The 15432-nt window shown below is 36.5% G+C and overlaps 1 protein-coding gene across 3 annotated transcripts in view; it reads left to right on the top strand.

Moving 5' to 3' along the window:
- Nucleotides 1-14398, top strand: part of NAA15 (N-alpha-acetyltransferase 15, NatA auxiliary subunit) — a 76541-nt gene extending 62143 nt beyond the window's left edge. For 2 of the 3 annotated variants that reach the window (XR_004350027.1, XM_032632744.1), the window contains 5 exons: nt 1252-1360; nt 3755-3853; nt 9228-9374; nt 10499-10596; nt 11962-14398. Coding sequence is in view for 2 of the 3 variants with exons in the window: in XM_032632744.1 (XP_032488635.1) it covers nt 1252-1360; nt 3755-3853; nt 9228-9374; nt 10499-10596; nt 11962-12162 (654 nt within the window). In the remaining variant the exon portion in view is untranslated. The remainder of the gene's footprint in view (nt 1-1251; nt 1361-3754; nt 3854-9227; nt 9375-10498; nt 10597-11961) is intronic. The other variant, XM_032632746.1, reaches the window with a different exon arrangement.
- The last annotated feature ends 1034 nt before the right edge of the window (nt 14399-15432 follow it).

Raw genomic sequence — 15432 nt, 5'->3', positions numbered from 1 at the left:
CCCTCATTTCCATCTGTACCTCTTGAGGAATGAAAAGCTTGATGTGCCTGGGTGGCAGTTTCAGTTTCCAGCTCTCTACCTTTCCCTGGTAACTATTTCTCCCCCGTATACCACAGATTCTAACTCAGTAGAGCATAGAGTCATGGGAATAGGAAGCCGAATATTTACAAATGTGAGAAAGGCATACTTATGAGGGGCCTTGTTTTCTCCTCTGTCTCTTGATATCTACAACTATTAGAGTGATGCTGTCATATATTGATTTCTGGCATATATCCTTAAGAATAACGGCTAGTGCTTTACATACTAGTACAAGGTAAATCCTATAGACACCGTTTATGGCTTGACTTGGTTTTGTTTTGTTTTGTTTTGTTTTGAATGCTCTTAAATAATTTCCTTGGCCAGAAAATGTGTTGGTGAAATCACAATTTACTGTACTGGCAGAAGCATGTTGGACAGATATGGCATATCCGAATTCCATTGAGGGTAAATTGTTATTGCCTCTGTGATGAGAGAAGGTGAATATAGGACCCAGATGTTCAGTGCCCTTCTGATAAATACAGTGTTGTTACCTACCTCCACCCCAGTCTACAGAGAATAGTCTTGTCTCCGTACTCAGTCTAGGAGTAGAGTAGCACAGTTATCTAGGAAGCATTATACTTGCCCGGTAATATCACAGATATATAATTAGTACATTTATATAATTAATGAAGGGTGGTAGAGACAGAGTTCTAGAAATATAAATGTTTTCCAATGACATCTCACCAATAGTATGGCATTTGAATAAATGTAGATTTCTGTAGAATTTGTAGTGGAACAAAGCAACACAGAGTGGATACTGTACTATTTTTTGATAGCTTGATTACTCAGCATTCACTCATTCTTCAATGTTCTCTACAGTTTTTAAGCCCTTTTCATCCTATTTCACTTCCCTTCTCTGTCTTTTTTTTTTCCCTTGGCTATCTTACCTGTTTCTCATACTGTCTTTCTTTTCCTGGTTTTGGTTCTATTTAATCTTCTTCTTTACTTGTTGGATAGTTTCTATCCAGAGATAATGTATAATCTCAACAGTTAAAAACCAGTGAGGAGTTCAAAATCCTTTTCCTTTAGATTATGGGTGGGTGAAATATGACAGTGTGTTTCTGGGTGACTGGTAAGTGATTTTTAGCAAAAAAGTGTTTTTGATAGAAAGAGTAAATTCACATCCCCCCAGAATCTTGCTTCCATTTGTATAATATCTTTTATTTTTGTTAGGTTGAAACTCCATTGGAAGAAGCTATTAAATTTTTAACTCCGTTGAAGAACTTGGTGAAGAACAAGATAGAAACTCATCTTTTTGCCTTTGAGATTTACTTTAGGAAAGGTAGGCAATTAGGGTACAGTGGCCCTGATAAGATCAATCACGGAATTTCTTAGCTACAGTCACCCAGTTCTGATAGCCTCACCACTGTAGGGTGTTTTGGCAAATGCCGGTGCGGCTTCCTCACAGAAATGCCTCCTGTTTACAACTTGCTGTGGGAAAGTACGATGATGTGATTTTCTCTTCTAGGACATTAGCATCAAAAATAGATGTACGATATATAACCAGAATTAAGGTGAAATATAGGCATTATCATGTTCATATGTGGATAAAATTTAGTAAATACATAATACACATAGATCTTAGAATAGTGTCTGATACACAGTAAGCATTAAATAAATGTCAGCTATTAGCCCTTGTTATAAATAGAAGATGTGATGTTTGAGGTGTATCTTGAAGAATGTACCATACTTCTAAAAGAAAAGATGCACAGAAGGGAAGAGTATCCATGAAGAAAACACAAGTGTGTGTAAGTAATGTTGAGGTTATCTATATTGCCTGAGCCACATAAAGGATAAATGGAGGATCTTGGTTACCAGATTTAGAATTCTTATAGGCTATACGTAGTAGATACTAAGAAGATTTTACAGTATTGAATTGATGTAATCCAAGTGGTTCATTGAAAAAAAGTTTATCACTGAGGTGATACATATTGAAGGAAAGAGAAACTGGTTAGTAACATCTGATAAAAAGTTACTGCTCTAAACAGTGTAACTGTCCTGCTAAACAAGATAGAATAAAATGGTACCTCTATAGAGTACCCATGCTGGGACTTCCCTGGTGGTCTAGTGGGTAAGGCTCCGTGCTCCCAGTGCAGGGGGCCTGGGTTCCATCCCTGGTCAGGGAACTAGATCCCACATGCATGCCACAACTAAGAAGTCCGCATGCTGCAATGAAGGTCCGGTGTGCTGTAACTAAGACCCAGTGCAGCCAAAATAAATAAAATAAATTTAAAAAATCATGTTTATCAAATGCCAGGAAAAGGTTGCTATATAACGTTGTTTCAAAATAAGATTCAGAACTACCTATAGTTTGATTTTAATCTTTATTAAGATATTAATATGAGTATGTAAAATAGAAAAGTAGCCGGGAAGAAAATAGATCAAAAGATAAGAGATTGTCTCTTGATGGAATTTGAGTGATTAAAATATTTTTTTATATTTTCCACAATGATTTTGTTATAATCTGGAAAATTAGTTTAATAAATATTCAAGTAATTTAAAAACTTTTAACAGTTAACACAACTTTTTTCTTTTCTTTTTTTTTTTTTTTTTTTTTTTTTTTCGGTACGCGGGCCTCTCACTGTTGTGGCCTTTCCCGTTGCGGAGCACAGGCTCAGCGGCCACGGCTCACGGGCCTAGCCGCTCCGCGGCATGTGGGATCTTCCCGGACCGGGGCACGAACCCGTGTCTCCTGCATCGGCAGGCGGACTCTCAACCACTGCGCCACCAGGGAAGCCCAACACAACTGTCTTTTAAACGAATATTCTTGCATGGAACCCCAAAGTATAAAATACAAAAGCTGTTCTGCTTTAATTGGTGAAAGGCAATGTAAATTCCATTCAGTTGGCTTCTTTGCTGTGTACTAACCTCTGAATCACTCTCCAGCGTTGCAACAGTGTGAAATGGGCAATGACAAAGGACATAGCAGTATTTTTAGCTTTCTGAGTGTAGGGGGTAAGGGAAAAGGAATTGTCAGAATTCAGGGGTTTGAATTTTGATATTTGGAGAATGATACCAAACTAGGAAAGTCTTAACAAAGAGGTGTTTATGGATGAGACTTGGAAGTGTGGTGAGTATCGGGTGCAATTTTCCATTCATCAGGTGGAAGCACTACTGAAGCTTGGAGAACGTGGGGGATGGGGTCGGAGGAGATAGCATTGAGAAAGATTAGAAAATGACTAAGGACATAACCTTGTTGAATACTATACCTTTTGAGGGGGAAGAGAAGCCAGGGATTGACAGGAGAAGAACAGTCAGGTAGAAGGGAAACGGTTTCATGTGTCACAAAACACAAGAAAGGCGTAAACAATATTAGTTTCAAGCGTAAACAATGAAGTTTTCTAAGTAATGGGAAAAATTAGTTTATTTGACTACAAAAAAGAGGTTAGGGAATGAAATGGCTTCAAAATTTTCTTGTTTATATGGCATTAGTTCAAGTAATGTTGAATGCTATCTAAATTTTTTATACTTAAAAAAACCTTTTTTTCTTAAAGAATGTTGCATGGAAAATATTAGTTAATGTTGCTAATCTGAGGAAATCATTTGCTTTAGTCATATGTTTCCGTTCAGATGTGATTGACTCTAAATGAGTTTTTCTATTTGTAAGAAATTAGTCCTCCAAAGGAGGACATCTCTTTTTACCAAATGATCAAAATATATCTTTTTCTTTTTATAGAAAAGTTTCTTTTGATGCTGCAATCAGTAAAGAGGGCATTTGCTATTGATTCTAGTCATCCCTGGCTTCATGAATGCATGATCCGACTCTTTAGTACTGGTATGTTTTGTTTTCCATTACTTAAGTATTTGACTACAGTAGTTGGTAGTGACTGTGTAAGTGATTTGTACAAGTTTATCACAAACTCAATCATTTTAAGGCTGCTGTGTATTAAATTAGCTGAGGGGGGGAAAAAGTGCTCTTTTCTTTGTGGTAAAGGTCTTTATTTTCAGGCTAGAAATGTTACCTGATTTTGACATAGAATCATTCAGTCCAAATATTTGAGAATCACCTTTATTTCTGTTTCTAAAAAGTTAATAAGTTGAATTTTTGAATATTTTCATTATGTAAAACTTCTTAGTAAATTGTTCTAAAATTAAAGTAGCTCTTTGAAATCGATCAGTTATCTCGTTTATCTCTGTCTTTAGCACAGTTATTTGAGTCATAAAATCTTTGTCACTAAATACAGGTTAAAAAGAACTTTAAAATAGTTGTTGCACTTTTCAAATGTTTAGACAGTAAGATCCGTACATTATAGTTTTAATGCAAAGTAAAGCTACAGAATTTTAGAGGACGAAAGGTGGAATTTTATGCTAATTATCTCTCCTTTTATAGTTGAGAAACCTGGGACCCTAAAAGACTAAATTACTTATTCAAGATAACATCAATAATTAGTAATGAAGCAGGGATGAGAGCCCAAGTCTTCATATTGTTCTTTCTACTACAAGAGCTTTAAGTTTAGAATAAAGTACTCCTGTAGTCAAGTAGTGTTGTTTTTGTTTTTCTTTTTAAGTGACTGGATAAGGAGAAATTGAATCTTTAATATAACAGTCTGCAGAATTTGGAAATACTATTAAATTAGCTATCTCATTACTGAATACTTAGCCCCATGTGAACCCATAAATCATATGAAAATAATGAGATTAAACCAAGCATCCCAGTCATTCTTTTGAAAAATGCTAAATTGTCCCAATTAAGAACATTGTTTTGACTTCTAAGAAAAAGTAAAGCCTTATTTAAATCATATTTATGCTTGTCAAAAAAATGATTCCTGTTACAGAAACTGAATCATAGAAAAATTTTCCTCAATTTTTAAAAATTCTGAAGTAATAAATAATGTAACCACATTATAGAAAATAGAAGAAATAATTGCTGTATTTAGAGAAAATAAGGGAGTTTCTTTTTAGAAGATTTTTTTTTTTTTTTTTTTTTAATTTTATTTTTATTTTTTTTTGCGGTACGTGGGCCTCTCACTGCTGTGGCCTCTCCCGTCGCAGAGCACAGGCTCCGGACACGCAGGCTCAGCGGCCATGGCTCACGGGCCCAGCTGCTCCGCGGCATGTGGGATCTTCCCGGACCGGGGCACGATCCCGTGTCCCCTGCATCGGCAGGTGGACTCTCAACCACTGCGCCACCAGGGAAGCCCGGAGTTTCTTTTTAGTCTCTTTTTTTTGTATTAAAAATAACTTAAGGCTAGAAACAAGTCTTAATTCATTCTCAGTTAAAATGGAGTGCATTTAAACTATTTTCAATATATACATACTTTGTTTTTATATAGTCACTTCTTTCCTGAAAGGTAATAAAATAATACATATAAATTTTATGGAGTTAGAGACTTTCCTTTGAACTACAAATAAAAAGTGGCATATTTGATGTATTTGCTTGTAATGAGTGTGTGGATTGATGAACATAATGACCATTTTCTTGCAACAGTTGTTTCAGAAAATTAAAATGCTTATGGACTTCAGAGGAACGAAGGCAGAATGGTCCTGGCATTCAGAGTTAGAATGACTGAGCGGAGTTGATGTTAGCTGTGCCCATTGCTCCAGGCGTTCAGCCGACATCACTGTCAGGAAGAGATTTACAAAGTCATCCTTATTTTCACTAGGTTTAGGCATCTTCGTTACTATAACCCACAGGGTTCCTTTAACTAATATATTTGGTTCTTGAGAAAAAGATTTGATTTTGAAGTAACTTTTCAGGAACACATTTGTCATGTGAAGTTATATTGTAGTCACTTCTTTACAAAGAAATCCTCACAAGTAACACCTTTCCAGAGAGTATGGAGGTCAAAACAGTGCCTCCACACTTGTTTTATCAGTTGTAGAGACTTCTCTAAGTGAATGTTCATTTTAGCATGGTTACGGGCACCTTCCAAATCTCCAGAATGTTGTTGTACTACCAACGTAAATAATAACTGCTACACGGAGTCACTTACTATATAAGGTATTCCCTCCCCCGTTTTTAATTAGGGGGATGATATTACCACTTTGAAGTTTTTCACTTTTTTTTTTTAAGTTGTAGAATTTAAAGCAATTTTAATTATATTTCTGGTCAGTTCTAAGTAAAAGATAGGAGCTTAGGTATTCAGTTGTTTTAGTATTGCCTTATATGTTTAAATTCCCTTAAATGCTTTTAAAATTAGTATTATTTGATCACTTTGATCTACCGTGAATCTTAAAGCATTTTCCTCTCTCATTTGTACAAACTCATTTCTTCCTTTTCCCTGCAGATTCTTTTTCTTCCATACTTATGTATTCCCCCCACCCAAAAAAAAACCCACCTTGCTTAATTAATGCTCTCATTTATTTATTTTGTCATTTTGGGTAGTAAATCACTTGTGCTATGACCTAGTAGTGAGCAGTCATTATCTCACACAAAATATGAACATACTCGACGCAATTAGCAAAAAATGCTGGCTAGCCTGGGAACCCAGGGAAACTCCTTTTGCTAAGAATCAGCCCCTTCCTCAGTGTGACTTTTAGCTATTGGTGATTACTAGGTTTATTTAATCTGCTAATAAGCTAATAGCATGAACCAAACATGATTTTAATTTTAGGATATCTGAGGACTCAAATCATAAGCCTCTTAGAAAAGGTTTTATTCCCGTACCCGCAGTTACTACTTTTTCTTGATCCATTCACAGGACTTATTGTTGTATCATGGAAGATAATTAGGTAGTCTGAGAGTTTTTACCTTTCTTGAGACCTCAGTAGTTTTTGGTTAGTTTTTATCAATTTCGAAGGATTTTTAGATTGACTCCCTGCCCTTTATTAGTCTTCAGCCATAAAAGCTTATCTAATAAATCTTCGGAATTTGAGACTACCCCTTTTCTTAAAGGTACAGGTGGAACTTCCTTATATAGAATTCCATAGGACATTCTAAATTTTACTACAGGGATTTCTCTGGTGGTCCAGTGGTTAAGACGCTGAGCTCCCAGTGCAGGGGACCCGGGTTCGGTCCCTGGTCAGGGAACTAGATCCTGCATGCTGCGACTAAAAGATCCCACACGCGGCAACAAAAAGATTCCGCATGCCGCAACTAAGACCCAGCGCAGCCAGCTAGCTAAATAAATAAATAAATAGATTCATTCCTCACCTCACTGGTGTATAATGTTAAAAATTTTTTTTTTGCTACAGTAGAATTGATTGGTTGGTTGGTTGATTGATTATAATTAATATCTTTCTGGGAATTACAGTTCCAATCTACATGATTTAGGGGAGAAAATTGAGTTGGCCAGAAACAATTTGTGAACTAGTAAGGAAATGTTTTTGGAAACATTCCTTTTGTCTGTTAAACAAAGAATTGCTTTATTAATACAAACTAGTAATACCCCCCAAAAAGGAAACAGCTATTAGTCGATGTTGGGAGTTATTAAATATTTCTTCTTTGATACATCCCAAGAGATACATATTTATGTATTTTTTTAAATTGTATGAGTTGTTTTTTGGTTTTTTAAAGCAGTTTTGATTTTTCTGGGGAGATGTTTAATCTGAAGAAAACAAGTTAATGAAAGTAATGAAAAACATGAAAAGTGTAGTTTCCAACTATAATGTAACCTATACAATTACTTTCCTATCTGCATATGAAGTATCCTGAAAGCATTTCAAGCAAACCAATAAGGCCCATGGAAATAACATATTTTATAGATGACCCCCGTTTGTTGACATAATGTTCATTGTAATTGGCTATAACCTATTTTAACAACTTTTCTGCTGGTTCTCTCTGTACTCCTGTGCCAGTTCCTCTCCGAAAGACGGATATTGATAAATTGCCAAATCCGAGTTGCAAATACAGCCATAATGGAGGTTAAGCTAAATTATTTAATTAGTAGCTCATTTACTTGAACTACGCAGTTCTGTACAATGATAGAAGAAATGCTGTTCAACCAACAAAGGGCATATATCAATCAATTATTCAGTTACTAATTATGTGTAGAATATTTCACTTGGATTTTGCTATTCAGGAGTTCAGTGTTCTTTAAACTTAGGGTAATGATCCATTAGTGAGACCATGAAAGAAGTTTAGTGGGTCATTTTCAGCATTTGTAAACCTAAAATAGAAATAGAGTGGAAGATCCAAGCATGTGTTGCACAAATTAAGGGTCAGTGTTCTGTGAAACTTTCATTTCCCATAATAAGGTATGTATGTAGGATACATGTTCATCAGAGTACAGATACTTAGTTGTAGTCAGAGTTTGAAAGCCACCAACAGTAGTTCCTAATCGTAAGGGAAAATCTATTTATCTTTCCTTCAATCCATGACAAAAATAGTACCTTGGAATGGAATACCTATTACATCATTAGCTATTTTGTTCGTAGCTTTTCCTTACTGTGATCCTTCTGGGTTAGATATCACCTCAGTTTCACAGATCAAGAAAGAGGTTCAGAGAGGTTATGATTTGTCCAAGCCTAGATTCATACCCAGGTCTGTCTGGCTCAAAGCTCCAGACTGTCTCTCTATACCAAAATAATAATGAAACAAAACTAAACTAGGATTCAACCCAGGGAGGTTGGGGGCCAGTTTTTCCACCTCTGAATGCCGAAGCCTGAGAATATGATGAATACGGTGTATTCATTACAGGAAAATACTTTGGTGGTCCTTCGGAATTTATTATACAGTGATAGCTCAATTCACGTAATCACTGAAAATAAAGGTCAATGACCGCTTCTTTTAATTGGTAAATTTGTAATGGCTTACTTGGGTATGGAAGAAGATGGAGAGGGTGAGGAAAATTCTGTTGTCTTCTGCACTGCATATTTGCTGTGACACCACTTGCCAGGTAGGTGCCATCAAGCCCCTATTTTATAAACTCCCTTTAAAGTTGAGGGGGGCAGCTGCTAGGGGCTTAGAAGGCTGTGGTACTTCGTCTTTCAGCATCTATATTGTTTTCAATACAGAATTCTTTTCTGAAAACGAATCATCTGTCAATGAAATGTCTTTGGTAGCCCTTAGAAAATCATTAGACTATTCTGCTGATACACATTCTTTAAATTTATATAGATTTAGCTCTTTAAATGTTGACTTATGAGTAGGTTTATCTAGTCTTTGTATATAATTGTTTTGTTTCATTGGCCTCATCAGGTAGATAATTTTTTAATTCCTACAAACTTTATCAGTATCTGCTAATAGAGTTTGTTTTAAATTTGTTCAGCAGTGTGTGAAAGTAAAGATTTACCTGATACAGTTAGAACAGTATTAAAACAAGAAATGAATCGTCTTTTTGGAGCAACGAATCCAAAGAATTTTAACGAAACCTTTCTGAAAAGGAATTCTGATTCATTGCCACACAGATTATCAGGTAATCGCTTTATTTTGTCCTTATCTTAGACTCTAAAACAACTTCAGTTTTTATTACGATGGATCAATGACAAGGTTACACATTTTTTGCTGGGAAGGGCAAATGCGTACATGTCACATTTTATTCCCATGAAAACAGGCAGCTTAAATATGCCTCATAAATTTTTAAATTTCTTAGATAAAATTTTTACTATGAATCAAGGCCAGTAGTTTCTCCTGGTTCTGCATCAGCATTACAAAGAAGCAAGTATAAGCTGAATTTAGCTATCTGTTCCATCCAGTGAGGGAGGATCTTTCTGTTTATTTTCTTTCTGTCATCAACATGCTCTTAAAATTCACTTGGATACAACCCATCGCCTTTCATTTCTGATGCTTTATAAGATATCAGACTTGACAGTGCTACACTCCTGAAACCATCTCACGGGCAAGGGTCGTTTGGCAAGGGTCTGTGCTAATGAGCCAAAGTCTGGACTTGATGGGACTGATGGGTAGTGCTTTAGTGGTGTGCTTTTAAATACCTGGCTAAGAAGCCCAGCAGCTTTGTATATGCCTTTGTGGAATTCTGAATTCAGTTTTTTTGGCTCGTGCCATCAAGGTTGGGTATCTCCCACACCCCTACCCCTCAAACACACACACGCACACACACACACACACTCTGAAGTATTCTCCTCAACCCCAAATTATGCTCATTTTAGAAAGAAGAAAACTATCCATGGTCCCACCACACAAAGACAACTATTATTAGATTATTTATATTTCTTCATAGTCTCTCTTACCTTAATCATTCTCCTAGTTTGGGCACTTAGACTGTTTCTGGTCTACTGTCTCAGGAATTTTTTTTTAATAACAATATTTCAAATGGTTATTCCCATTTTTCTAATAAAGTGCCACACTCTGTGTACACATGTACCTTGCTTCTTTTTTTTTTTTTTTTTTTTTGGCCACACTGCTCGGCACGTGGGATCTTAGTTCCCCAACCAGGGATTGAACCCGCGCCCCCTGCAGTGGAAGTGCAGAATCTTAACTACAGGACCTCTACCTTGCATTTTATAGTTGAATGGATAGAAGATAAAATGCTGGTTTTATCTTGAAATAAAACAAGTTTCCTTTTTCCTTCTCATTTAGCTGCCAAAATGGTATATTATTTAGATCCATCTAGTCAGAAGCGAGCTATAGAGTTGGCAACAACACTTGATGAATCCCTCACTAACAGAAACCTCCAGGTAAAGACTTTTTCATAATCTCTCTGTAAGAGTACCGGACTGCTTTTTGTTTCTCCTTTCACCACGAGAATAATTTTCACCAAATAGTTTTTTGTTATTTATGCATACCGTTCTCCAAACTATTATGAATCCATCTCAGAAACTGAGCTTCTTTTAAGTTTATTTAAGATTGTATATGTGCGCGCACACATACAGCAGGCTACTTGGCATACAGTAATTAGTTTCACATCTAGTTGAATAATAAGAATAATCATTTTGAATAATATTTTTAAGGAATTTGTTTTGGTAAAGTTTTACACACTAATTTCGTTAATTAATTTTGGATCTCAGTTCGTATCTATACATTTCTGAGCAAGCAGTGGTTTTAGTGACGATTCTGATGTATTTGAGATGTATTTACCAGGAATTAAATTAAAATGCTCATTTTACAGCTTGCAGTATACATGTAATTGAGTAGAGTAAAAGATAATATGGGTGTGTTGCAAAATACAGATTCTACTTTGGGCTGAAAACAAAGAACAGCTACTTTGTGATAATTGGCCAGATAAAAAAGCACTTGCTGAAAGACAGTTTAATATATTCCTTTAATAGCAAATGAAGTAAATATGTTTAAGAAAGAAAGTTTTTACTTCTCGCGTGCTAATTCACGTGTCATTTAGATTAGAACCTTTCTAGGCTGTCAGCGTTTGTGGGGTACTATATATATCCAGAAACCGTAGTATTCTCCAAGTGAAAAGGTAAAGGAAGAAAACATGAGAAATGCAAGTCAACATGAATCATTTAAAAATATAAGCAGACCTACGTAAGGGTTTGGTTGAAAGAATTATCAGTTTTCATGAACAAATTTTTCTTGCATACATAACGCTTTGTGTTTCTGAGACTCTCTTCCCTGCTTCGTCATTGGACATACCTTACGGGTTCTCTTTAATTTGAATACAGGGTTGAAAAGCAATGTTTGATTTTGCCAACTGGCTCTAAGCCTCTGAAAAGTTTAAAGTAATTGATAATGGCATGTGAATGTCAACATTTATACACAGAGCCAGGTAGGCTGAGGCAGGGTTGCCAGCGGTTACTTGCTGAGAGTGAGTGTCTTTAGATGTAGCACCCCACTCACCTTGCTTGTCCCACCTTAGTCCTGGCCCTGTTTAAACAGCCATCCTTTTGTATAAACCCTGCAGTTCTGAAGAAACTAATTCTAATGGAAGGCAGAGCGGGAGTAAATGCTTTTGTGTATCTTAAATATGTACGTTCGCCTCTTATTTTGGAAATCTTTTGAGAATGAAATGTCTCATAAGTTCACAGTAAAATCTCTCTCTCTTTTTTTTTTTTTGACAAGTTATAACATGACCTTTTTTCTTTCTTTAGACATGTATGGAGGTATTAGAAGCCTTGTGTGCTGGTAGCCTAGGAGACTGTAAAGAAGCTGCTGAAGTTTACAGAGCAAATTGTCATAAGCTTTTCCCTTACGCTTTGGCTTTCATGCCTCCTGGATATGAAGAGGATATGAAGATCACAGTTAACGGAGATAGTTCTGCAGAAACTGAAGAACTGGCCAATGAAATTTGAACATCATTAAACAAGCAAATGGAATGACTTTGGACCATATCTAGTGTATAATATTTTTGTCACGCACCTGCTGCATTGCTCTAACTTACACACAATGAGAAGAGTAAATGTTCTTGCCTTCAAATAGTGTTTTACGTTTTTTATCCTGCTGAAAAGTATATATAAAATATCTAACATATTACAGGATATAGGTTCAGTTTCTTAAAAAATTAAAAGCTGCTAAAATTGAGGGGTTAAAAAAAGATACCTTATCCTATTCCTACCTACCCACCCATGTTTTTAAACTAATTTATATAAAATCTGGAGGCTGTTACAGCTAACAAAGCAGGTGTGTGGCAGAAATATTACTTTAAATCTGTCTTGTGAGATTTTACTATATCTCAGACAGCAGAAATGCTGTTGTAGCACTGGATTCTTTCACTGAGCACAAAGAGGTGTTGGGGCTTTAGCATCTGACTGATTTTGTTACAAGGTTGATTCTGACCATAGGAAGTATGCAGTGTGAATCGCCATTTACAGAGAAGCCTGCAACAGGTGCTTGATGTTGTAGAAGCTGGGACATAGAGTTACCAAGCAGAATTATAAGAAACCTAGAGGGTGTTCAATACACTTGTTGTGTTTCCAAAATTCACTGTACATGATCAGTTTGGTGTTCTTGTACCACAGTTTTTAACTGGAGGAACCAGTTGGAACAATCTCAATTCTAACTAAAACTTGAAGAACTAAAATAACAATGCAAACCTTTCAGCATTGTTTTGGCCAAACTTGTTAAAACTGTAATGCAAGAACCAAATGCACTGTGATGTGGCACCAACTAATTAGCAAGCATGAACTTTTTCACCCAAGAGTGAAAAAAGAAAATCTACCATGGCTCGGAGTTAAAGAGCAGAACTCCTGACTACCATTCTATGACCGATCAAGAGACTAACAGTTAAAAACCTCAGCAGGCCTTGTTCACGATATGCAGAAAAAAAAGTGCTGCAGTTTAGATACCTCTGGAATTTTTCCACAGTGTCACAGGTTTGTAATACTTGAAGCCCTACATTTCTAAGAATATATTTCTTGCTCAGTTGTTTCAGGCAAGCCCAAGACTTTGTAATTTTTAAAGGGCCCAAGATTTTTTTTTTTTCAATAACAGACCAGCTTCTTTTTCCTGCAGTTACAGATGTAATTTCCTTTTTGTTGTCAAACATAAGGTACCAAATATGATGCAATAAATTGTTTTGAAAAACAGTTGTGTGAATATTTCAACTAATATGTGTTGGGCTTCTGTGAAAATACACAGGTGGAAACAGAGGTGCAAGCCTGAGGCAGTGTAATGTGCTGTAAGGCTAGTGCAGAGGGGAGCTTTTTAGATCGGGCTTAGTGTTGGTGTCAGAAAATTACATAATGCAAGTGTAGTGGTGTTCCTGCATTAAGACTTCATTGAGGGCCAGGATGGCAGCAGGTACTATGAATGTGATGAGTAATTTGAAAGGAAAACTGAGAACTGCTATTTTGATTGAGAAAATGAGCCTTAAAATGTTAAACCCTACACACTGAGAACTACGGCCAGAGGCTTAAGACGCTCGTTGCATCTGCAGGGTCTCAGCAAATAAGCAGATTAAGTAAAATGAATCGATTGTATATATAACTGACCTTTTGTGGTACTTTTTAGTTTATAGAAAGTATATTCTAAAGGGAATTTTCAGGAGACCTGATCCTTTTACTGATTGAACAGGTGTGCTAAACTCAACGTTTCATAGTACATGACCTGCATTCCACATCCCGGTCTAACGATTTAGTGATGTAAAGACAAGTACAGACTGAACTCCAGTGCTTTGTTATGTTTTATTAACTGACCCTGTCTCAGGAACATCTTAACAGATGGCAAAACAAAACAAAACCTTTTCCAGCTTCTCCTCTGAGTGGCAACTGAAGTTCTTGGTGGTGGTGGAGGGAGAACACTGGTGTTGCCTCTACCACCAGCGAGGTCTTGGGAGGAGGCACCAGCCATGTGATAGGGGATGTACGTGTGACTTATGTTTAAACGCTACTGTATATGGAAATGAAATTCATATATTTGTCCTGACAATGTTCAAATGATGTAGATTGTCTTAGAATGAATATTCATAAGTACTAAGAACTCTTGATGCAGATGCCACCCACGAGGAGCTAAATTCCTAACCTGTATATTGTATTCCAACCCAATTTTACTGGAACTATTAAATAAATATTTTATTTTCTTTCAGGTTTACTTGATAGTGGATACATTGTCTGGTGTCAGAGGACATTGACAAGGGTTCATTTTATGTCCAGGCATCACCCCTAAAACATTGTACTGTACTATCTTGCTCTGGGTAGTATCAACTGGATCATCTCACATTTGCCTCATTCACTCTATTCCAAATGATACTGTGGGAAAACAGGGTTAGAAAAAAAAAAAAGTGGGAAGAAAATGCAGTGATGTTGTAATCTAAACAAAGTGCCTTATGTCTATTGCTAAGAACTGGTGTTATCAACCCTTTTGAGAAGAAAGGGTCCCTTGACCTGTATTAACATAGGAGAAGTAAAGTTCTTTTTGTTTTTCTTTATATTTACTACTCTTGTCATTTCTCATTTAAAAACTAAAATCTGACTAGGTTAGTTTTTCTCAGCTTTAATTAGATAGTTGAGTCATAACATTTTCAACATTCTTCTGTATCTATTTATTATGCACAAGAATAAAGTGATCTAATAGCATGACTAAAAGTAGTCCCGACATTAGTGAATAGCTTTTCCGTGGGTTTCATCGAGCCCTTGTTTTTCACAGTGTTGTTGGTACTCCGTGGTATATTGCTGTTAGGGGTGTGGAACGAAAGCTGTGATTGTAAGAAGAGGCCAGAAAAGTGTGTGATCTGGATTCAGGTAGGTTGTGATAAATTCAGGGAAGTCTGTCTTCTACACCATTTCTAGGAATATTTCAGTTGCCACGTGTAGCATCTGTTTGGAAAAAGTTTAAAAGTGAAGTGTTGGATTTTCTTACCAGATACGTCTATACTTGTCTTAGTAACGACCAGCCTTAAATTTTGACGTTACTCTTAACTAAGAGGATTCAAAGGAAGACGGATCCTTCAGATGGAAGGTGGTCTTCCTCTTCTAGCTCGTGCTCCACCTCTTGCGGTTACAGGCAAGGTTTCCTGGTACCATTCTGCTGTCATCTGAACTCTGCTGGGTCCACTGCCAAACCTACATTAAAAACAGTCCCATGAAGTGGCTCTGCTGCCCCGTGGGGGGGCTGAAACCTTAAGT

Source organism: Phocoena sinus, chromosome 5, assembly GCF_008692025.1.
Source record: "Phocoena sinus isolate mPhoSin1 chromosome 5, mPhoSin1.pri, whole genome shotgun sequence".
Taxonomy (NCBI): Eukaryota; Metazoa; Chordata; class Mammalia; order Artiodactyla; family Phocoenidae; genus Phocoena; species Phocoena sinus.
The sequence above is the reverse complement of the archived record's forward strand: the minus strand, read 5'-3'. Positions and strand labels throughout refer to the sequence as shown.